Raw genomic sequence first — 24,251 nt, 5'->3', positions numbered from 1 at the left:
GGGCTGCTAAAGGGGCACAGGGAGGAAAGGGCTAAGACAGCAGGAGGGAGTGGCATCTGTCCCCCCTGTCTCCCTCCAGCCCCCTCCATTTACATCCCAGACAGACATCAGTCCGGATCCAACTGCCACCCCGGCAGGCTCCTGCAGGCCGGGGGTGTGAAAATGCAGGAGCCTGGAGGAGGGAGGTGGCACAGACAAGGGAAGGTTGTTGCCTGCGTTGGAAGATGCACCACGTGTCTGCGAGTCTGGTGCAAAGTGCTGGCAGCTACAATGCTTACACCAAAGATCGGCTCCAGCGGTGCAGAGGAAAGCTTTGTGTCTTGTGCCCTGAGAAGCGCGTGCATCAGCACGTAGAAGGGGCTCCCTTTGCTACAGATGTGGTCCTCTTCTGAGAAATAGAAACTCAGAAGCGACTTGGTGTCTCCAACTCAACAGCCCAGCTTCTGCTGAAAAGGTGGGTTTAGCGGGGCAGCAGAAAAGGCTGAGGAATGGAGAAGAGAACGCATCGTTTCGGCAGAAATGGTGTAGACAGCTATTAGGGGAATAGCTTTGACCTACCTCACTGCTGCTACCACGTCTCCACACCTAGCCTGTAGATCTCAGCGCCCCCAGGAGAAGGGGGCTAAGCATGGGCACTGCCTCAGGGGCCTGGGATTGGTCTTGGGGCAAAACAGTTCCTAACAAAGACCCACGGCCCCTCTCGATCACCCCACATGGTGTCCTGAGCCCATGCTGTCCGAGGTGGCCTGTTACCCTGTTTCTGGAGAGAGGAGGCTCGGGCAGAAGGGCTTAGGAGTGTGAGTGCAATTAACCGAATGGATCCATCTGGGAAACTGAAGGCCTGGAGAACCGAGGGGTTTCTCTGTCTTGCGTCAGAGGGCAGGTGTCCGTTCTGAGCGCCTGGTGGGGACCTGGAGGTGGAGCGCGGGGTGGGGGAGAGGAGGGAGGGGAGCGCAGAGTCTGAGTGGGGAAGGTGCCTCACGTGGGGAGGGAGGAGTGTGCTGACAGCAGATGCCTGGGGCAGCTCCAGATGGCAGTGGCCTCAGAACAAAAGGGGAAGAGCCAGAGGGAAGGAAGACCCAGAAACAGAGGACTTGCCCCGTGAGGCTTCCGCAAACAGATTCCCACCTGGAACCTGGCTGGAGGCGGGCTGAGAAGAGGCTACCCAGAGTTTCCGGGAACACTTGGAACAGGCCACCCCAAACCCAGCTGTGTGGGTCCCACGGCTGGACTGCCCGGATTCAAATTCAAAGTGCTGGCACTTTCTTAGACGTGCAGCTTTGGGTACAGGCCTTAAACTTCCTGTATTTCTGTCACTGAGAAAATGTGAATAATAATAGGCCCTATTTCGTAGGTTTGTTGTGAGGATAAAATGGAAAATGCTCGTCAAGTACACAGCACAGTGCCCGGTGCATATGGGGAGTACTCAGAGCGCTGATTATTATAATGACGATTATCGTCACCCTCTAAAAAAGCTGGACCAGCTCTCCTGTTCTCAGAACTTATTGTTCCCTCAACAGCCATATGTGCCTGCTCGCATGTATTCTCTGCACTCTTTTCTTTTCTTTTCTTTTTTTTAAGGTTTCTCTATGTGGCTGAAAGTCCTTTGACCCTTTGACCCCTCATGCTGTGCAGGTGCCTCTGCCTGGAGGCCGCGGTGCGGTGTCACGTCCAGAAACAGCCCGTAATTCTGGGCAACTAAATTCTAGAATGGGCTCGGCTGCTAATAAATTTTGTGGACCCTGGAGAAATAACTTCTTGAGCCTCAGTTTACTCATCAACCAAATGGCATGAGGACACCAGCCTTGCTCGCACCACTGACTTGTCATGAAAGTTGAATGGCATAATGAAATGGACACACTATAAAAAGAAAGCTTGGAACCAGTGTTAGGGATTGCTGATCAGATTGGAAGTGTTCCGACGTGCGAGCTAGCACAGGTTTGCTCGGCATCAGGCAGCACACCTCAGGGCGAGACTGGGGCTGCTAGCCAGATGGGCTGTCTCGCTGTGAAGTTGCTATCACCTGACAACGGAGGGGCTCCTCAGGCGGGGGTCTGGGGGCGCCACCTACGGTGCCCAGGGAGGGTGGTGACGGGCTTTGGGGGGCACAGGGGGGAGAGTGCATGCAGAGAGGGGGCACGGTAACACAACAGACGACCTCCGGGTTCTGTCGCAAACCTGGGGGTCTGTTCCCATGCTGTGTTACCTATCTTTACATGCTCATGAAAATAGCTTGGTATATACCACTTTTGCAATCAGGGTCCTCCAAATACACTAAAACAAAAGAATGGCACCTCCCCCACCCCCAGTGTCAAGCAGTACCTTCAAGTTCGATACTTAGTAACAATGATCCATTGAAAAGCCCCGCGGTCATTTGGAATTCCCAAGCGGTCCCTGAAACCTGACAGTGTCGGAAGCCAGTTGTGGCCCCCAAAAGGCCCACACAGAAACTACTTTGATAAGACCAGCATATCTGAGCTCTGTTGATAGGATAAATAATAGTAACTTCCATTTACTGAACACCTGTTACATACCAGGCATTGCGCAGGGCTCTTTATACACTTAATCTTTACAAGACGTTCATTACCGTCCCCATTGTATAAACTCAGGCCTAGAGCAGTTAGAAACGTTCCTAAAGTCACCGAGCAAGTGGAGCTGGATTGTGTCCAGATCTGGAATCCATGTCAGCAATGCTCTGCTCCCACCTTTTGACCCCCTCCCTGCATTCCCCTCCCCGCTCTGCTCTAGCCCCATCTCCAACTCCTGGGAGAACAGAAGATGTCTGGAAAGAGGGCTGGAGAAAGACAAAATGCCATGAGGCAGAGGTGCCCAAAGCCAAGAATGAGGAAACCTTTCCTTGTTCAGACCTCTGGGTTGCTAGCTTGTGATCTGTCACCAATAACTCCTCGGTTAAAACTGTAGCCCTCTCTTCCCGCATTTCTTCCCCTGCCACCCCAGCCTGAGACTAAAACAGGAGCCGTGGGGCAGCAGGAAATTCTAGCCGAGAATGGAACAATGCAGGCCGTGCATACAGGGTCTGCGTCAGTGATGTCGGCCGCGGGTTGGCTTACTGCGCCGCGGACAGCTGTCCATCTGCCAGGGCCCAATTCCCCGCCCAGAGGAGGGGTTCCCAGACTGCCCCCCATATGCTGAAGCTGTCATTCAGGAGGCTCCCAGGTTGTAGAGGCCAGGCTAAGGGGGAGGGTTGGGGGTCACAAAGCTGTTTCCCAATCTTTCAATTCAGGTGGACAGTTGGGACAATGACAAGACTAATGTCGCTGACTGCATCTGCTGGACAAAAGGAGTAAATGCTTCCCCAGTGCCAGCCTCCTTGCAAAGGAGAGCCTGGAGGTCTGGCTCTGTGGCCGGCTCTAGGGAGAAGGAAGGGTATGTCCTTTCACAGGACTCTGGGGGCCAAAGAACCTTGGCTCACCAGAGAGAAGGGGCAGGAGGCAAGAATCTCCCCCCACCCCCACCTCTCAGTCTTGTGCACCAGCCCGAGGGCTCCCACACTCACCGTCTCTGCCTCATTCAGCCTCCTTCTTGCAAAACCAGAGGCTGTCTTCCAGCCCACAGCAGGAAGGAAAACTCCAGGGTCCCAAATTGCACATAAGTCAATCAACCTGTCACAAAGCAAGCACAAAGAAGAGCCCCAGGGTCACTCTAGGAAAGAAAGAGAAAAGGCTTTGTGGTTTGCAGCTTGTTCACTCACTGGGAAATTACATCTTTGTCCACAACCATTTGGAAAGTTTTGCATAGCACAATGACCTCTTTGTTTAAAGAGATTCAAGGTGCTGTGCAAGAAATGACAGCGATTCTGCAAGGTGCCTAAACGTGTCAGACTTTGGTGGTCTCTCTCATTCCTAAGATCGTTATTAGTGAGTGCCCTGACATCGGGATCTAATTGCAGATTCCCCATCACCTAAAGGAGTTAAGCTGTATCTTGGAGAATTTCTCTTGTACCTATGGGGGTATTTACCCATAATTATCTCATTAATTGTCTTAACTTAGGAGAACTACTGTGTTTTTCTTCCCCACCTACAGGTAACCAAACTGAGCTCACCATAAATAAATCTATAGCATATAGAAGTGAGAGCTAATTTTAGGGTCAGGGGACATGAATCTGAAGTTCTAGTTTGTTATGACATTTAGGGTAGATCATTTCCCTGCATGTGTCTCATTTTCTTCATCTGTAAAGTGGGGAGAAGGTACTGTAGAGTGAGTCAGACCACCAGGCCATTAGTTAGAATTTGCAAGTTCAAGCCCAGCGCCAGTCCCTCTGGGCAACCATTTAACCTTTCTCGGTGCAGATGACACATCTCACTTAATCACTTCCTTTAACATTAAAATGTGTCTGCAGGAAATGATAAAATCCACCTTTGTAGAAGGGAATGTGGCAACATCTATCAGACTACACATGCACTCAGTCAATCTTTGACCTGCAATCCCAGTTCTAGAAATCCATTTGAAATATATTCTGTATACCTATGTTGTGATCTCTACTAGTAAGTGAAGAAAAACATGATAGGAAAAAGTGTGCTTAATATGGTATAATTTATTCAAGAAAGGGGCAGGAATGCACAGGTAAATATGTATTCACTTATTTTTTTAAAAAGATAATAAAAGGATAAAGCATAAAATAAAAATTAAAAGACCTACCGGGTAGGGGCGGGGGACTGAAGTGGACAGGACAGGGACAGAAACTGGGCTTTGAATAGACCTTATTTTGTGGATTTACTTTGGAACACGTAAATACCTGACACACTTACAAAAGCACAATTACTGTTTCTAAAAGAAATGACTAAAATTAAAATAAAATCCACAAATGAGTTTACGTGTCCAGCTGGTTGGCCCTACACACACAGAAACTAAAACATAGTAATTTGACTCTACATCCTTGGAAAGACACGGCTAAGAATAAAAAGAACTGCCTCTTTCCTGTGCCATCCCAACCCTAAACTGTTTTCAATAATCATATTACTGATGTTACTGTTACTCTGAGACTTTTGTAATATATCGTGGGATAGGTCAAATGAATACTGATTTCTCAGCAATATACTGATATATTGATATTGCAATATACTGATACTGATATTGCTGAGAAAAAAGGTTTTCTTCTTGAAAGGTGATACAGATGTAAGATTGAGAGATCAAGTAAAAAGTCTGCAGCCCTGACTGTGAACTGGAGTATCAATATGAACTTCATATGTTTTATCTGTACATATGTGTATACACACACACACACACACACACACACACCCCACATACTCCCTAGCCTTGTTCACTGTAATACCTAGAAACAAGGATCATCCCAGTAAGATTGAGCACCCCTGGTGATCTGTTTAGGAACTCTAAATACTATCCCCCCACAAAGAAATCAGGCTTCTTTGAAGAAACATCTGAGGCAGTAAATGTACAAGATGAGTCTAGAACATCTCGTCAAACCAAAAAAAGCAAATGCAGTGTCACAGACTACAAGAATCATGCCAAAAGGACTCAAAAGTCAACTAGAATAAGGTTTCCTTGGTCAAGCTGAATAGCAGTAAGGATCATATCTGCAATAGATTGAAACCTAACAAATATGTTATGAATCCCTAAGAATAACTTTTAAAACTCCACACAACCCATCTTGAGGATGTTAGGGAAATACTTCATTATTTTGAAAACAGGTCAATAAAGCAAAAGAAGAAAGGGTGGATAGAGGTATAGCTGAGACAAGACTGGCCTTGTACTGGTCACTGTTGCAGATAATGATGAGTACATCAGGTTCGTTATATTAATCTCTCTCCTCCTTTGCAAAACATTTTCAAAAAAAAAACCAATTTTTGTTAATTTTTTTAAAAATGTTTTTATTTGTTTTTGAGATAGAGAGAGAGAAACAGAGTGCAAGTCGGGGGGAGGGGCAGAGAGAGAGGGAGACACAGAATCGGAAACAGGCTCCAGGCTTTGAGCTGTCAGCACAGAGCCCCACGTGGGGCTAGATCCCATGAACTGTGAGGTCATGAGCTGAGCTGAAGTCAGAAGCTTAACTGACTAAGCCACCCAGGCACCCCAAAATAAAAATAAATTTTAAATGTTAGATTGAGAAACAAGAAATCATTCGAATGCTAATTCTTTTTTTTAAATTTTTTTTTTCAACGTTTATTTATTTTTGGGACCGAGAGAGACAGAGCACGAACGGGGGAGGGGCAGAGAGAGAGGGAGACACAGAATCCGAAACAGGCTCCAGGCTCTGAGCCATCAGCCCAGAGCCCGACGCGGGGCTCGAACTCCCAGACCGCGAGATCGTGACCTGGGCTGAAGTCGGACGCTTAACCGACTGCGCCACCCAGGCGCCCCAAAATGTTTTTTTTTTCAACGTTTATTTATTTTTGGGACAGAGAGAGACAGAGCATGAACGGGGGAGGGGCAGAGAGAGAGGGAGACACAGAATCGGAAACAGGCTCCAGGCTCTGAGCCATCAGCCCAGAGCCCGACGCGGGGCTCGAACTCCCAGACCGCGAGATCGTGACCCGGGCTGAAGTCGGACGCTTAACCGACTGCGCCACTCAGGCGCCCCACGAATGCTAATTCTTGAAATCCTTTGGAACTATAGTCGTTTAATCCTAACAACAATCCAGTCTGATGACAAAGGATGCAAATATTATTATCCCCATTTTACACTGGAGGAAATAGGTGTAATAAGCCCATTGAGTCAGTATTCAAACCCACATGTTCGTATCCCAAAGGCCCACTATCCCACACCTGCCTCTTTAATATCCCCATTTGTATATCTGGGTTAATAAAACTTCCCTTGCCTGCATGAGGGCACTGGGAGGGCTGCTATGAGATAATGTATAGGAAAGCACTTGAGAACCAAATCCTTGTACAAATATTTTACTGTTATTTGAAAATTAGGGATCACATTGGCCTTATGAGTATCACACTGCTGTGAGTATCAAATGAGAGCTGTGATTTAAAGAGAGATAGACAGATATAAAGACAGACAGACAGATAACCTTAAAGATGAGGAGGTTATAATCACCACCAAAGTTTTTATTTATCATCATTGCTCACAGGACTTCAGGGTTAAGTGAAAAGGGAGCCTTGGAATCCATGATGAAGACCCTCCACCTGACCCAGGGGTAGGAAGTTTCCAGGATGGACACCTGATGCTCTGGGGAGGAACCATGATCAACAAAGACACTTGATGTCCAACAGGCTGCAACAGTGGCTCTCAGTCACAGATGGGTGGGGACCACTCCCAGGTTGCTGGGCACTGCCTCCAGATTCCAGAAGGCCAGACACCTTCTGGGTTCATCTGAATGTGGCCCACGGGGGGGCCACAGTGGGCAGTGGAATGTGTTCCCCAGCGACAAGGAGAAGGCAGAGTATGTCCAACTGATGACCGGAAGGAATGTCTGCCAGCTCCCAAACTGTTATCTCCTGGTATTCCTACCTTAATGTCTGCCTGGGGACTGTTTACAGATTTCTTCTTAGCAAATGTTTATTCTCAGATTGTCCTGCCCTCGGTCACAAAATAAAAGTGGGTCTGGGGAATCTCCAACACTTTCTTGCCTTAGAATCCTATAACTGTGTAAGTGTGTATTTCTGAAGACATATAAAATCGAAATTTTCCCGAGTCTTGGTTCATGCCCCTTCTCCCCCTGGATATTTAGTCTGTGCACAGGGAATAAAGACTTATTCTGTCTCTGTCACTATTTCTGATCATGACCTGAGCCGAAACCGAGAGTAGGATGCTTAACCAAATGAGCCACCCAGACGTCCCTAAGCTAAGCATTTAAAAAATTATTTTACTTTTTTTTTTTGAATATGTAATCCCTTTACATGATATGAAACTCATAAGATACAAAAGAGTATATAATAAAATATATATAAGTATATGAGTATATATAAGTAAATTCCCCTCCGAACCCCAATCCCCAGCCTCCCAGTTCTACTCAGCCCCTCCCCCTGGCCATCCACTGTTACCAGTTTCTTGTGTATCCTTCCAGAGGCTGGTGGTATATGCATAGCTATACCTTTTTTTAAAAATTACAACATATGATACATATTTTTCATCTACCTTGTTTTTCTCAGTTAGAAAACATCTTATATATCTTTCTGTATTAGCTCACGTAAAACTGCTTTTAGCAGTGGCATAGTATCCTATTGTATGAACATATCCTAATTATTTGCTTCATCCTTTACTCTCAGACAGTTAGGATATTTGTGATCATTGGATGCAAAAAATTGCTGCAATACAGATCCTTGGATATATGTGATTTCTCACACTTGCAAGAATATTTTTGGGATAAGTTCTTGGATGCAGAATTTCTGGGTCAAAGAAAATGTGGCCAAACTGCTCTCCATGAAGGCTGAGACAAACACTCCCACCAGCAATATTTGAGTTTCTGTTTCCCACTTCTCCAATATGGCGTATTACTAGGTTTTTTTTGGTCTTTGACAATCTAATGCACCGAGATTGGTGTCTCTTTTGTGGTTCTCTTATTATGAGTGAGGTTGAGTATTTTCCTTTTCTTTATTTTTACTTTTTTAATATTTATTTATTTTGGGGGTGAGGAGGGGCAGGAAGAGAGAGAGGGAGAGGGAATCCCAAGCAGGCTCCACACCATCAGCACAGAGCCCAACACAGAGCTCAAACCCATGAACTGTGAGATCATGACCCAAGCAAAAGCCAAGAGTTGGACGCTTAACCGACTGAGCCACCCAGGTGCCCCTCCTTTTCTTTAATTGTTCTTATTCTTTGCCCATTTCTCTACCAGGCAGTTGGTTTATTCTTAGCAATTTGAGGGAACTTTTTACTTACTAGGAAAATTACCTCTTTATCTGTAAGAGGAGCTTGAAATTGTCCACATCATTATTTTTATCCTGACTTTATTTGTGCACTAAATACAGACATTAGAGAAGGAAAAAAGTTTCAAGTCAATAATGGAAGGTACCCCATCAAGAAAGTAGAAAGAGAGGACCAAATAAACCCAAAGTAAGCAGAAGGAAGGAAGGAAGGAAGAAAAAACAGAAATCAATGAACTAGAAAGCAAAACCAATATAGAAAATCAATGACATGAGCTGGTTCTTTTTTTTTTTTTTAACATGAGCTAGTTCTTTGCAAAGATCAATACAATTGACAAACCTCTAACAAAACTGAAGAAGAGAAAAAAAAGATGACACAATTGCCAATATCAGAAATGAAAAAGGAGAGGTCATTAAAGACCTTCCAAACATCAAAAGGAAAATAAACAAACACTATCAACAACTCTACACAAATAAATTTAAAAACAGTAGAAATGGATCAATTCCTTGAAAATGCAAACAACCACAACTCCTAATATGTAACAGATAATTAAATAGCTTTATAATAATTAAAGAAGTTGAATTCACAATTTAAAAACTCCCAAAAAAGAAATTTTCAGGCTTAGACTGCTTCACTGAAATATTCTAACAAACTTTTAAAGAAGAATCAACACCAGTTTTAGAAAATCTCTTCCATACTATAGGAGACAACACTTCCCAATTCATTTTATGAAGCTATATTACTCTAATACCAAAATCAGATAAAGACAGGAAAAAAGAAAAGAAAAAGAAAATTAAAGATCAATAATACCTCTCATGAATATAGATACAAAAATCCTTTAAAAATGTTAGCAAATAGGGGCACCTGGGTGGCTCAGTCGGTTGAGTATCTGACTTTGGCTCAGGTCATGATCTCACAGCTCATGAGTTCAAGTCCCACATCGGGCTTTATGCTGACAGCTTGGAGCTGACAGCAGCCTGGAGCCTGCTTCAGATTCTGTGTCTCCCTCTCTCTCTCTGCTCCTCCCCCACTATCTCTCTCTCTCTCTCTCTCTCTGTCCCAAAATAAAAAAAAAAAAAACATCAAAGAAATTAAAAAATATATATTAGCAAATAGAATTCAACATTGTATAAAAAGAATTGTAACTATGACCAGGTAGTTCATTCCAGGGATGCAAGGCTGGTTTAATATTCTAAAATCAAAGTAATGCACCATATTAACAAGTTAAGGAAGAAAAATCACATGATCCTATCAATCAATGGAGGAAAAGCATTTGACAAAATTCACCACCCATCATGATTTTAAAAAAAATTCAGAAAAAAAATTGAGAGAAAATTCCTCAACTTGATTTTTAAAAATCTACAAAACATCCACAGCTAACATTATACTTAATGGTGAAAGACGGAATGCTTTCCCCCTAACACTGGAGACAAAGCAAAGATGTCCACTTTCACCACTCTTATTCAACATAGCACCTGAAGGTCTAGCAAGTGGAATAAAGCAAGAAAAGACAGTCAAGGGAATACAGGGCAGAAAGGACAAAATAAAACTATTTCTATGTGCAGACAACACAATGGTCTATGTAGAAAACCCCAAGGAATCTACAAAAAACAAAGCAAACAACAACAACAACAACAAAAACCATTTGGAACTAACAAATGGAATCAACATTTTGGGATACAAACCAAGCATTTAAAAACCAACTGTAGGGGCGCCTGGGTGGCTCAGTCGGTTAAGTGTCCGACTTCAGCTCAGGTCATGATCTCACGGTCTGTAAGTTCGAGCCCCGCGTCGCGCTCTGTGCTGACCGCTCAGAGTCTGGAGCCTGTTTCGGATTCTGTGTCTCCCTCTCTCTCTGACCCTCCCCCATTCAGGCTCTGTCTCTCTCTGTCTCAAAAATAAATAAGTGTTAAAAAAAATTTTTTTTTAAAAACCAACTGTATTCTACATACAAGCAATGAACATATAGGAAAATTAAAAATACAATACCATTTACAGTCCCTCAAAGAATGAAATACTTAGGTATAAAATGAACAAAACATGTACAATATTTGTATGCAGAAAACTACGCTACACTTACCAAAAAAATCAAAATCTAAACAGAGAGACAGGACAGATTGCTCATGGATTAGAAGACTCAACACGATAAATATGTGAATTCTTCCCAAATTGATATACTGGTTCAATGCGATCTCTATCAAAATCCCAGCAAGATTTTTAGTAGATACAGACAGATTGTTATAAAATGTATATGGAAATACAAAGGGACTAGAATAGCTAACACAATCCTAAAAAAGAAGAAACACATGGGAGGGACCCATCCACCCAACTGAAAGACTCATTATATAAATCCAGCACTACTGCTAAAGGAACAGCCACATGGATCAATGGAACAAAATAGAGAACCCAGAAGGAGACCCACACAAATGTGCTCAACTGCTTTTTGTCAAAGATGCAAAAGCAATAGGGGAATGGAGGGAAAGACAGCCTTTTCAACAAATGGTGCTGGAGTAACTGGACATCCATAGGACAAAAAAAGAAAAAAGAAAGAAAAAAAAAAGAATCTCATCCCAAGTCCTTATACAAAATGGACTCAAAATGGATGGTGGACTTAAATGTAAAATGCAAACCTGTAAAACATGTAGAATTAAAGCAGGAGAAAAATCTTTGAGATCTAGGGATACACAAACAGTTCTTAGGTTTGATGCCAAAAGCATGATCCATAAAATAAAAAAGACGATAATCAGGACTTCAGCAAAATTAAAAACTTTGCTCTGCAAAAGAGGATTAAGAGTGGGAGAAATCACACATATGACAAAAAACTAGTTCTAGAATATATAAAGAACTTCCAAAACTCAGCAGCAAAGATGCAAACAATCCAATTGGAACATGGCCAAGAGACATTTCACTGAAGTAGATACTCAGATGGCAAATAAGCACTTACAAAGGAGTTCAACATCACTAGCCACTAGTGGAACGCAAATGAAGCACACAATGAAAAGGGGGGGGAAATGAGCCATCACTACAGACCCATCAGAATGGCTAAAATAAAAAAATGATGGCAACACCAAACACTGGTAAAGTGTGGAAAAACTAGATCCCTCATATATTGCTGGTGGAAATGTAAAATGGTACATCTGAGTTACAATATAGTTTGGCAGTTTCTTAAGAAATTAGACGTAACTATAAGATGACACAGCAAGTTCACTTCCGGGCATTTATCCCCAGGAAATATAGACTTTATGTTCACACAAAAACCTGTACAGCAATGCATATAGCAGTTTTATTCATAATACCCCCATATGGAAACAACACAGGTATCCTTCAATGAGTGAATGGTTAAACTGTGTAATAGTACAGTGGAATACTACACAGCAACAAAAAGGGAAGAATTATTGATACGTGTGGTAACTTAGATAAATCTCCAGATAATTATGCTGGATGAAAGAAGCCAATCACAATATTGTGATTCCATTTATATAACATTCCGGAAATGACAAAAATTATAGAAATGGAGAATAGATTAGTGGTTGCCACAGGTTAAGGAAGGTAGGTTGTGTTGGGAGGAGATGGGTGTGGCTTTAAAATGTCAACAAGAGGGATCCTTGCTGTGATGGAAATAGTTTTGGTCTTGACCATATATTATCAGTAACCTGGCTGTTAGGTTGTGCTACAGTTTTGTAAACTACTGGGGGGAGCTGAGCAAAGTATATGAGGGATCTATTTGTATGATTTGCTACAACTGCCAGTGAATCTATAATTGTTTCAAAATAAAAAGTTTAATTAAAAGTAGCTTTCAGTTGAGGGCGCCTTGGTAGCTGAATCAGTTAAGCGTCTGACTCTTGGTTTTGGCTCAGGTCATGATCTCAGTCTGTGGGTTCAAGCTCCACGTCGAGCTCTGCCCTGGCAGCTCGGAGCCTGTTTGGGATCTCTCTCTCTCTCTCTCTCTCTCTCTCTCTCTCTCTCTCTTTCTCTCTCTCTCTCTCTCTGCCCCTCCCCTGCTCATGCTCTCTCTCTCTCTCACACACACTAAATAAATAAACTTAAAAAAATAGTTTTTGATTCTCTTTGTATTCTGTATAAATAATTGTATCATCTATAAGCAATCATAACATCTCTTTCTTTCCAATTTTAATACTTCGTTTCTTTCTCTTGGCAGATTAAATTTGATGTTAGTCAATGCAAAAACAAATTAGGAAGAAAAACCTACTACCACATAAATTAATACAAACTGGACAGAAATAATTTTTTTTAACATATTCTCTTATGGGCTTGCATGGATTACAGAATTTTGACAGTATTTCTAAAAACTCAAAACACTTTCCCAGATGTATTTAAAAGTTATTTCTCCTCAAAATAAATTGCCCAGGGCTGAGCATCATGAGTGTTCAACAATGACATTTCCAAGAAAAGAGATTCGCTAACTTTCCTTGATAACTTGCTTCAGTGAGTGGATCTCACATTCCAAAGGTGCAAAAAAATCCAGCTAAAATCGGACACTGTTATTTCAGTACAGCTGGACCTGTGTTCTGAAGCCAAAAGAGGTTCTCTAACTAAGGAAGATGGGCATTTGCTCTGGAAAGTCCAAGATAGATGTGAGCGCTCGCACCCACAGATCCAGCAAAATTAGACCAGTCCAAACACAACAGCAAACAATGTGGAGAATCAGTCTCTTCAGAAGGTCCCCCAGGTGATTGCTGGTGGTGGTGGAGAATTCAGCCTCAAGTGCGTCTCCGCAGCTATGCCTGCCCCCGAGTCAGCAGGAAAAATGACCAGGAGGGCTAGGTGGCCCTGCACGGCCATTGGAAAGACACTGGTAGGAGAATAAAGGACAAACCACAAGCTGGGAAAAAAATGTTTAAAAAACACAAATCTGATAAAGGGCTGGTCACACAATATGCAAAGAATTCTCAACTGAATAATTAGAAAACAAATAAACCAATAAAAACAGGCAAAGGGTCTAAACAGACGCTTCCCCCAACGAAGATGTATTTTTGGCAAATCCACACACAGAGAGATACTCATCATCTTTAGTCAACAGGGAAATGCAAACTAAAACCACAACGAGATACCATTTTATACCTGTCAGAAGAGCTCAGTAAACAAAAAAGTTCATAATACCAAGTCCTGGTGAGGATGCGAAGCAAATGGAACTTGCATATTGCTGATGGGAATAAAAAATGGTACATCACTTTAGAAAACAGTTTGGCGGTTGTTTAGAAAGTTAAACACACAGCTAATATATGCACAAGTAATCCCACTCTTCGGTATTTATCCAAGAAGAATAAAAATATATGTCTACATAAAAACATACATGTGGATATTTATAGTAAATTTATTCAGAATTGCCAAAAACTAGACACAAGCCAAATATCTGTCAACGGGTGAGGGGATAAATAAACTGTGGTATATAATGCAACAGAGTAGTACTTATCAATAAACAGACATGATCTACTGATACATGTAGCGAGTTAGAGCCATCTCAAATGCAATGTGTTAAGTAAAAGAAGTCAGTCTCAAAAGGCTACATACTGTATGTTTCATTTGTGTGATATTCTAGAAAATGCAAACTGGGGGCGCCTGGGTGGCTCGGTCAGTTAAGCGTCCGACTTCGGCTCAGGTCATGATCTCACGGTCTGTGAGTTTGTCGGGCTCTGTGCTGACAGCTCGGAGCTTGGAGCCTGTTTCACATTCTGTGTCTCCCTCTCTCTCTGCCCCTCCCCCACTTGCACTCTGTCTCTGTCTCAAAAATAAATAAACGTTGGGGCGCCTGGGTGGCTCAGTCGGTTAAGCGTCCGACTTCAGCTCAGGTCACGATCTTGCGGTCTGTGAGTTCGAGCCCCGCATCGGGCTCTGTGCTGACAACTCAGAGCCTGGAGCCTGCTTCCAATTCTGTGTCTCCCTCTCTCTCTGACCCTCCCCCATTCATGCTCTGTCTCTCTCTGTTTCAAAAATAAATAAACTTAAAAAAAATTTTTTTTAAAATAAATAAATAAACGTTAAAAAAAGAAAAAAAAAAGAAAAGAAAATGCAAACTGGAGGGACATAATAAGGATTGGGGTCAGTGGGGAGAGGATTAACCAAAAAGGGGTACATGAGAACTTCTTGGAATGATGGAGAGGCTCTATATCTGGATGAGGATGGTTATTACATAACTATACATGTTTGCAAAATTCATCAGGCTCTACACCTAACACGGGTGAATTTTATTCTACGTAAGTTATACCTTAATAAACTTCACTTGGAAAAAATTTTAAGGTACATGAAAAGACAAGACCCAGGCGAAGATAATGGGTATGCACACACCTGACAAAAGATTACCATCAAGAATATATATAAAGATTGGGGCGCCTGGGTGGCACAGTCGGTTAAGCGTCCGACTTCAGCCAGGTCACGATCTCGCGGTCTGTGAGTTCGAGCCCTGCGTCAGGCTCTGGGCTGATGGCTCAAAGCCTGGAGCCTGTTTCCGATTCTGTGTCTCCCTCTCTCTCTGCCCCTCCCCCGTTCACGCTCTCTCTCTCTCTCTCTGTCCCAAAAATAAATAAAAGTTGAAAAAAAAATTTAAAATAAAAAAAAAAGAATATATATAAAGAGCTTCTGTAAGCAAATAAGAGAATAGCAAACCAACAGAATTAAGGCAGGAGACAAACTGGAATATATGTGGCTGATAAACATATTGGTGATCTGGGAAATGCAAATCAAGACCATAATGAGATACCAATTTATACTCAGTCAATTAGCAAAAATTACTAAGTCTAACCATATCAAGTGTTGAAAGACGTTGAAGATTTCTTATACATTGCTAAGGATACAACCGCTTGGGGAAATGTTTTACATTACCTCCTAAAATTGAACATTTACCGACTATGATTTAGCAAATCGACTCCTACCTGTGTACCCACAAGACACTCTTGTACATGCACAGAAATGTTCCTTGCAGCCCTATTCATCATAGCAGAAACCTAGCAAGAGCCCAAAAGCTTATCAGTGGAGAAATGGACAATTAAACTGCAATAGAATCAAACAATGAAATATTATGCAGCAGGCGAAATAAGAGTGCTGTGCAGTAAAACTATATAATAAGCAAAGAGGAAAAAAAAAACAGGATTCAAGATAGCAATGACTATCATTCATCAACAAAACAAACAACCTGACTCAACAATGGGCAAAGGGGGGCGCCTGGGTGGGTCAGTTGGTTGAGCATCCAACTTGGGCTCAGGTGATGATCTCGCGGTTCGTGGATTCAAGCCCCGCATCTGGCTCTGTGCCGACAGCTCAGAGCCTGGAGCCTGCTTCGGATTCTGCATCTCCCTCTTCTCTCTGCCCCTCCGCAGTTCATACTCTCTCTCTCTCTTTCTCAAAAATAAATAAACATTAATTTTCTTTTAAATGGGAAGAAGACTTGAGTAGACATTTCTCCAAAGATATACAAGTGGCCAACAAGCATACGAAAAGAGGCTCAACCTCATGAATCATTAGGGAAACAGAAATCAAAACTACAATGAGATACCACCTCACACCCATTAGGATGGCTACTATTAAAAAACAAAAGGCAAAACAGAAAATAGCAAGTGTTGGTGAGGATGCGGAAAACTGGAACCCTTCCACATTGCTGGTGGGAATGCAAAATGGGGCAGCCGCTATAGAAAACAGCACAGCAGTTCTTAAAAAAACTAAAAATAGAGTTACCATATGATTCAGCAATCCCATTTCTGGGTGTATATCCAAAAAAACTGGAAGCAGTGTCTCAAAGAGGTATTTGTACGTCTATATCCGTCCCAGCATTATTCACAACAGCCAAAACGTGGAAGTAATGCACGTGTCCAGGGATGGATGAGTGGATACACAAAATGTGGCATACCAACACAACGGAATATTACTCAGCCACAAAAAGGAGGAAATTCTAACATGGGCTACAACATGGACAACCTTTGAGGACATTATGCTAAGTGAAATAAGCCAGTCACAAAAGGACAACTACTGAATGATCCCACTTCGACGAGGTACCTCGTGTGGTCAGATTCGTGGAGACGGAAGTAGGAACGGTGGTTGTTCGGGGCTGGACGAGGGGGGAATAGGGTGTAGTTGTTTAATGGGTATGAAGTTTCAGCTTTGCAAGATGAACAGAGTTCTGGAGATCAGTTTCACAACACAGGGAATGTACTTAACGCTACTGAGCGGCACACTTAAAAATGGTTAAGATGGCAAGTGTTCTGTCATGAATATTTTATCACAATTAAAAATGTAAAAAATTTGTTAAGTCATGATTACTTCTGGTAGTAGGGAGGTAGAGAAGATGGGTTGGTGGTGGTGGCAGTGAAGTTCTATCTTTTGTTGTGGGTATGGGTTTACAGGTACTTACTCTATAGATAAATAAGCGGATGGATGGACAGGGAGAAAGTTGGGAAGGAGGGAAGAAAAGGTGATGGAGGGGAGGGGAGGGGAGGGAAAGAACGGGAATAAAAGAGAAAAAAAACCCAGCAGGACATGCAGGACTGATGATAAGTGTGAGTCCTGAACCAAAGATTACGGCTAACCCAAGGCCGTGCACCTGAGGTCCAAAATAAAAGAAAGTTTGTTCTGATGGGTCAAAGGAATCTTAGAATATCTACAATGAAAGGGATCTCAGAAATCTCTCACTGAAGTCCATCGTCCAATGTGATGAGAAAAGTAATACAGAGACACGTGAGAAATGTGAATGAAGCTCAGAGATGTTTCGGTGCTCTCTCTAAGGTCACACGGCCATCTATATTCTAACCCTTTTGCAGTTATGTTTGGCAACAAAAGGCAGCAGAGACAAGGGAAAGTTAAGAACATTCACTCCTAGAGCAACCATCCCTCTTAGTCCTTAAAACATTCCTCTAAGAAAGGCATTATTAGTATTCTACACATTAGAAACCTGAAGCCTGGTGATGTTAAATGCCTCATCTAGGGGTTCTCGATTGGTGAGTGGCACAGCCAAAACTCTAAACCATGTCAGTGTCCCCAAGGCCCACGCTCTGATGCCATGCTGAAATCTACTTCACAGCAATACAACAAAATTTCAACCACCGCTTTGTGAATGGCCACGTGGAAGACGCAAGGGTGAACAAACCACACACCTCTTTGTGATTATCTCAGAATCCTTGTTGTTATTCCCAAGGGGAAAAAAAGGAGAGTGGTCGTAATTGGTTCACATATGCAATATGTCTTGGCTTTAAAATACAAATTAATCAGAGAAAAATTTGTACTGATAACATGACCTGCCCAGAGTGATATTTTGCTTTATGACACATCTCTTCCTAAGAAAGATAAGGCAGGTAAGCCATAGCAGCTGGACCCCCATCCCATGACTAGGACCTACAAAGAAATGATCCAGTGAAAGAGAACTTCTGCTTCAGATGGAACGAACAGTCTTGGGAAACAGACAGGAGGAGCCAAGGGGAGCACCCTACAAAGGATGAATCACAGATGTGGGAAACACCTGTGATTTTAGACGATGCTTTCATTCCCAACCAGCCCTCAATTACATCCTCCACAGAACAAGCTAACAAATGGACAGGGGGCTATGACACAGAAGTCATTGTCAACAGAGGCATTAATGTCATACCTGCCCAGCCACAAGCACACGGGGAGAGAAAGAACGCTCAAACCAAGATCGCTCTGTACTTAGGGCCAAGGGGGAGGAGTGTGGGACACAAGGCAATTGGACACAAGGCAAATTTCTATTGCCACCTTATTTCTCATAGATGCAACCTGGTAAAATCTCTTTTAAAAAGATTGTGGTAGGGCCGCCTGGGTGGCGCAGTCGGTTAAGCGTCCGACTTCAGCCAGGTCACGATCTCGCGGTCCGTGAGTTCGAGCCCCGCATCAGGCTCTGGGCTGATGGCTCAGAGCCTGGAGCCTGTTTCCGATTCTGTGTCTCCCTCTCTCTCTGCCCCTCCCCTGTTCATGCTCTGTCTCTCTCTGTCCCCCCAAAAAATAAAATAAAACGTTGAAAAAAAAATTAAAAAAAAAAAGATTGTGGTAAAATATACAATACAAAAAATTTACCATTCTAACCATTTTAAGTGTACGTTTGTAGAATTAAGTACATTCACACCGTTAAGCAACCGTCACCACCAGCCAACCAAAGAATTTTTTATCTTCCCAAACTGGAACTCCATATCCATTTGGCAATAAATCTACCCCCCTCTCCTTAGCACTTACAAATAAATAACTCTTAAGTACTTGCAATGAAGTATTAAATTTAGTCAAAACCTGTGGGTGGACTGCAGAATCAGCTAGTCAAATTAGCTGTAAGTTCACAAAAGCAAAGACACCACCCCGGTCCTCCAAGACTTTATCAACATGATGGGCCAGTGATATTCTCGATTCCTTGTATTTAGTTGGCTAAACCCACAACTCTGGTTAAATCCAGCTCTCCACCTATTCTGTGCCTACACCCTCGCGATGGACGTGGCCGAGGAAATACACACCTCCACGCTGTCTGGCCTCACTTTGGATTCACGTTCTCTAATCTCCAGTGGGCATCTGATAATCAGATGGATCGCCCCCTCATCTGCCCTCCAAATGGCAATTTGTACCTTCCCCTTTCTTCTTGAACCCCCACTTCTCCCTCCCCGTTCTTTTTCTTTTGTCTTAATTTTCATTTTGAAGTACAACGAAGCTCCATGTGCACACCAGCCAACCTCAACAATTACTGACCCCAGGCCAGCCACACATCATCTGCATACCCTGCCCCATGTCTCCACTGGATTATTTTGAGGCACAACCTTGTCATTGCATAATTTCATCTATAACACTTCAGCATCTATCTCTAAGAGGTGATGCTTTTATGAAACAGAACTTCACTAACATCACAACTCCAAAATTAGCGATAATTTTTTATCATCAAATATCCATTCAGTGCCCAGATTTCCAATGGCCTCACAAGGATCTTGGTTTTTTGTTTTTGTCTTTTGCTGTTTGTTTGAATCCAAATTCAAATAAGGTGCTAAGGTCCTAACTGATGACATTAGTTCATATGTGTTTTATGTCTCTTTTAAATCTATCAGTTTCGTATCTTTTTTCCCCCTTACACTTTAATTTTTGTTTGTTTTTTTTCTTTTTTTGAGAGAGAGAGAGCACACATGCAAGGGAGGAGCAGAGAGAGAGAGAGAGAGAGAGAGAGAGAGAGAGAGAGAGAATCTTAAGCGGGCTGCACGCACAGCACAGAGCTGACTCGGGGCCTGATCTCACAACCTTGGGATCACGACCAGAGCCAAAATCAAGAGTTGGACACTCAACCGACTGAGCCACCCAGGCACCGCCCCCCCCACTGTATTTTTTAAATAAAAAAATGCTTTCCCATCCTTTTGTCCTTGGCTGATGGCCATGTTTATTCTCTGATAGAAAACAGAAGCAACAAAGGGAACTTTCACCGGTGCCAGCCCCCCACTGATGGCCTCCCTGCTTCTGTGCTCCTATGTTCCAGCCTCTCTCCTGCTCCTGGGGGTGAACTATCTGGGCTTGGGACCCCGTCCCCTCTCACCTACTTGGCGACAAAGCTGCAGCAATTCTTCTCTTCCTCCTGCCTCATCGAATTTTCCTTGCTCACTGGATCTTTCCCACCAGCTTACAAGCTTTGCTGTGATTTCTCCCAATCTCAAGAGCCTTCCCTTGTCCCCACTCTCCTCTCTGGCAACTGCCCTGTTTCTCTTCCCTTTACAGGATAACTCCTTACAAGACCTGCCCACTTTTAGGTCCTCCAATTTCTCTTCTCCAAATTTCTCTGAAACTCAGTCCAATCAAGATTCCAACCCCCACCCCCACCCCACTCACTCAAGGTCTTATCAAGGTCACTCAACAGTTTAAGTCCCATGGCAAATAAAATAAGTCCCTAGTTCTCATCTTTCTTGACCTAACATAAGTGGTCACTCTTTCTTTCTGGCAACGCTTCTTCCCCTTGGCATTGAGAACAACACAATCTGGAACAGTACAATCTCCACAATCTCCTCCTTACTGCTTCCTTATTATCAATGTCCTTATCAGTGTATTCCTATTAATCAGTCTCTGGTGCTGGTTCCTCCTCTTCTTCCCAACTTCTGTTAGAGGGCTATGTTCTAGGATCTCTTCCCTTCTTTACTTAAGCTCTCTGCCTTGGTGACCTCATGGAGTCTCATAGCATTAAATACCGTCCATACGCTGGAAACTCCCAATTTCAAGCCTCTAGCCTGGAATCCTTCCACTGAACTTTGGACCCACATATCTAACTGCCTACCTGGCATCTCTCTTTCCCCGACCACATGTCATTCGAGTTCATGATTACCCTTCTTCCAGGTATTCATGATAAACCTTTAGCATCATCTGTGACTCCTCTCCCTCCCTCTCACCTCACACCTGAGCTGTCAGCAAATCCTATTGCCTATCCCTCTCCTTCTCTTCCCCCGGCCCATACCACCATTCTTGCCTGCCATCTTCTTTTTCTACCTCACTTCTTTGTTCCATTGCCTTTTTCTCAGTAAGTGGCTGCCTAGTCACGCTATCTAAAACTGAAGACCATTTTGCCCCAACACTCCCTATCCCCCTTATACCTGCTTTATTTTATAACTCATTCATACTTGCTACCTCCTAATACACCACATATTTCTTTCCCTTGTTTATCGCCTGTCTTTCCTCATTAAAATGTAAGCTCCTTGACATGCAGGGATTGTAGCTACTTCCTGCTTTATCTCTGACTTCCAGAACTGTGCCCAGCCCATAGAAGGGGTCCAAAAAATATTTGTTCAACAAATTAATGTATTTATACATGGAGCTAAAGTAAAAAGTGTTTCTTCTATGCAGACTTCCCAGATTCCTTTGAACCTCCCCAGCACTTAGAATATGAAACACAGCAGTTAATATTATGTATTACTGCCACATTCTTACTCTTCTCTCGCCTACTAAACTCCGAGTTTCTCTGAGTCTGAGACCTGGCTCCCTATCTATCCTTCCTCCCCCTCAGCCCTGGCACAAAATTGATTGTCAATTAGCTGTTCCTACTGCTCAGGCTCTTGGGTCCGAGTAAACTCAATATTTATTTTGGATACCTCTATCTTTTATACTTTAATGAACTTTTTTGTTTTCAGATATATATACATATTTTTTTAATATTATCAACACCACAACAATGTGAGGAGAAAAGGGAAGGGTATCCATTTTCCCTTCACTGGTGATTAAATACTTTAAAAATTTCGGGACGCCCAGGTGGCTCAGTCGATTAAGGGTCCGGCCTCAGCTCAGGTCATGATCTCACAGTTCTCGAGTTTAAGCCCTGCATTGGGCTCTGTGCTGACAGCCCAGAGCCTGGAGCCTGCTTCCAATCCTGGGTCTCCCTCTCTCTCTCAAAAATAAATAAACATTAAAAAATTACAACGCTTTAAACGTTTCAAAGCACTTCAACATATTCACTTCAACGGGTCTTCATAACTACCCAGCATGGAAAGTATCATCATTATTTCCACCTTACAGGCAAGAAACCTGAAGCTCACATGACTAAAATCCTTTATCTGAGGGCAAATAGAATGACCTCGTCCAAGGTCATCCTTGGAGTAGGAGAGCTAGTAATTGAACCTGGGTCTCATGATTTCAGTTCATGTGGTCTTGTCTGTCCACCATGCTTCCCTAGTTTCATACCAATGGGAACATAGTGGTCCTGGTAGCAGAGAACAGGAATGGAGGAGAACTTGATGCTCAAGGAGATATGGAAGTCATTTGTGGGACAAAAGCAAGAACCTCCTGTTTAACCCAACATCTTGTTCAGTAAACCTCAAGCTCTTCTTCTTTCTCGCCTGCTGTCAGCAGTCATGGTCTCCAGGGGAGGTGTTGGGGAGGAAGGGCAAGGAGACAGAAGGATCCCCTTTTTGCCAAGACCAGGAAAATATGCCACACGCTAGACAGTGTTCTAGAGCATAAGCTGGAAGGCACAGCTGTTCTCTAGAGGTGGGAACTGACAAATGTGTCACCCACTACTGGTGCCATGGGCTGTGGCAATGCAGGGGAGTGTGAACTGTGAGCAAAGTTGGCGTTCGGGTGAGGGGAGTGGGGAGCGATGGCCTGAGTGTGGCCCAGCTACCTGTCTCAGCTTCAGGAGTTACCTCCTTCTCTCCTGCCAGGATTGCAAGTAACAGCCTAAAATAAACCCTGGGCAGAGAGAACCCATTTAATTAAGAGGAGCATGATCTGGGACATTACCGTCTTCATTGACTTCTACTTTTGCAGATGTGATGAGCACGTGTTGCTTTTGTAGCTGGCCAGGAAAAAGCAAGAAGAAGCAAACTGTCATCTTCCAAAGTCCTGATGGCAGCGTGGAATCAGGAGTGCTGTGGTGTTTTTTTGTTTTTTGTTTTTTGTTTGTTTGTTTTTTTTTTTACAGCTTTGGAAACTTTGATGATTGTGCTGCCTTCTGTGTCTCCCATCAGCCTGGAGGCTCCCTGGGGCAGGTGTGTTTCTCCCCTTCAGTCTGGACTTCATGAAGACAGGAGCTGTGCCTCCCCCAGCACACTTGCAGCTCTCTGAAGTCAGGGACTGTGCGTTTCCCATTAGACTGGAAGTTCCCCAAAGTTAAAGGTCATACCTCCCAATAGCTTTGGAAGCCCCTGAGCCCCAGGGCTCCTACCTCCTCTTTTAACCTCCCCTACACCAAGGACAGGGGTCTGCTTTCATTCTTCACCGAGAGTGGCTGGATTGGTCAATGTGACCTCTTAGAAATAAGCGAGCCACTTGAGACCTGGTGGGTCTCCTGGGAAGAGATCCTCTGAGCTGGTGCCAATGCCAAACCTCACATAGCTGGATTGTGGAGCACACAGACTGTGCCTGGTCTCTCTTTCCCCTCCTGCCTTCTGGCCACATGGGCCCTGATGCCCCCACCACGAGCAGACAGAAAGGAGGGATGCTAGGGCTTGCTCAGCCTAGCAGCACAAGGGAAGAAATAACCCTAGTTTAGTCATATTGCACTTCACTCTCACAATTCACCAATTCAAGCTTCCTCTCACAGTCTAATGACAGGAAAAATAAAAAGGTTCTTTTTGAAAGAACCATATATTTGTTCAGATAACAAGAGTTATCTGTATGATGTATGGCGTCTCCGTTTGTACTGTATCTCCTAAGAAACTTATACCGTGTCTCCCTCCGTCCTAAAGGAGGGAAACAAATCTGTGCTCAAATGGCATTTATATCTTTTCTGACTTCATGAGTTTTCTTATTTTATTCCGAATGTAATCATCTTGTTTTATGGGAGCCATTTTATTATAAGATCATTCAATCTTAAATACTACAGAGATGCCTTTAAAATTATATTACATTTCATCTTCTTAATGACCTGAGAAGACAAAATCATGGAGGGGATCAGAAAACAGGCTTTGGAATTAGAGACCCAGATATAAATTCCAGCTCTTATTAGTTTCCCAATGAGCTACCAGCTGTGTGGTCTTGGGCCAATTACTGAACCTGTCTGAGC

The 24,251-nt window shown here is 43.2% G+C and overlaps 1 protein-coding gene across 18 annotated transcripts in view; it reads right to left on the bottom strand.

The window, feature by feature from the left end:
- Positions 1–24,251, bottom strand: part of NFASC (neurofascin) — a 183,556-nt gene that overhangs the window by 92,692 nt on the left and 66,613 nt on the right. For 17 of the 18 annotated variants that reach the window (XM_023247774.2, XM_023247780.2, XM_023247779.2 and 14 more), the window contains exon 2: positions 3,518–3,623. The exons of the other annotated variant lie outside the window; for it this stretch is intronic. In XM_023247774.2, coding sequence (XP_023103542.2) covers positions 3,518–3,623 — 106 coding nt within the window. The remainder of the gene's footprint in view (positions 1–3,517; positions 3,624–24,251) is intronic. 18 annotated transcript variants of the gene reach the window in all.

This window comes from Felis catus, chromosome F1, assembly GCF_018350175.1.
Source record: "Felis catus isolate Fca126 chromosome F1, F.catus_Fca126_mat1.0, whole genome shotgun sequence".
Taxonomy (NCBI): Eukaryota; Metazoa; Chordata; class Mammalia; order Carnivora; family Felidae; genus Felis; species Felis catus.
Note: the sequence above shows the minus strand (reverse complement) of the source record. Positions and strands in the feature narration are given on the sequence as shown.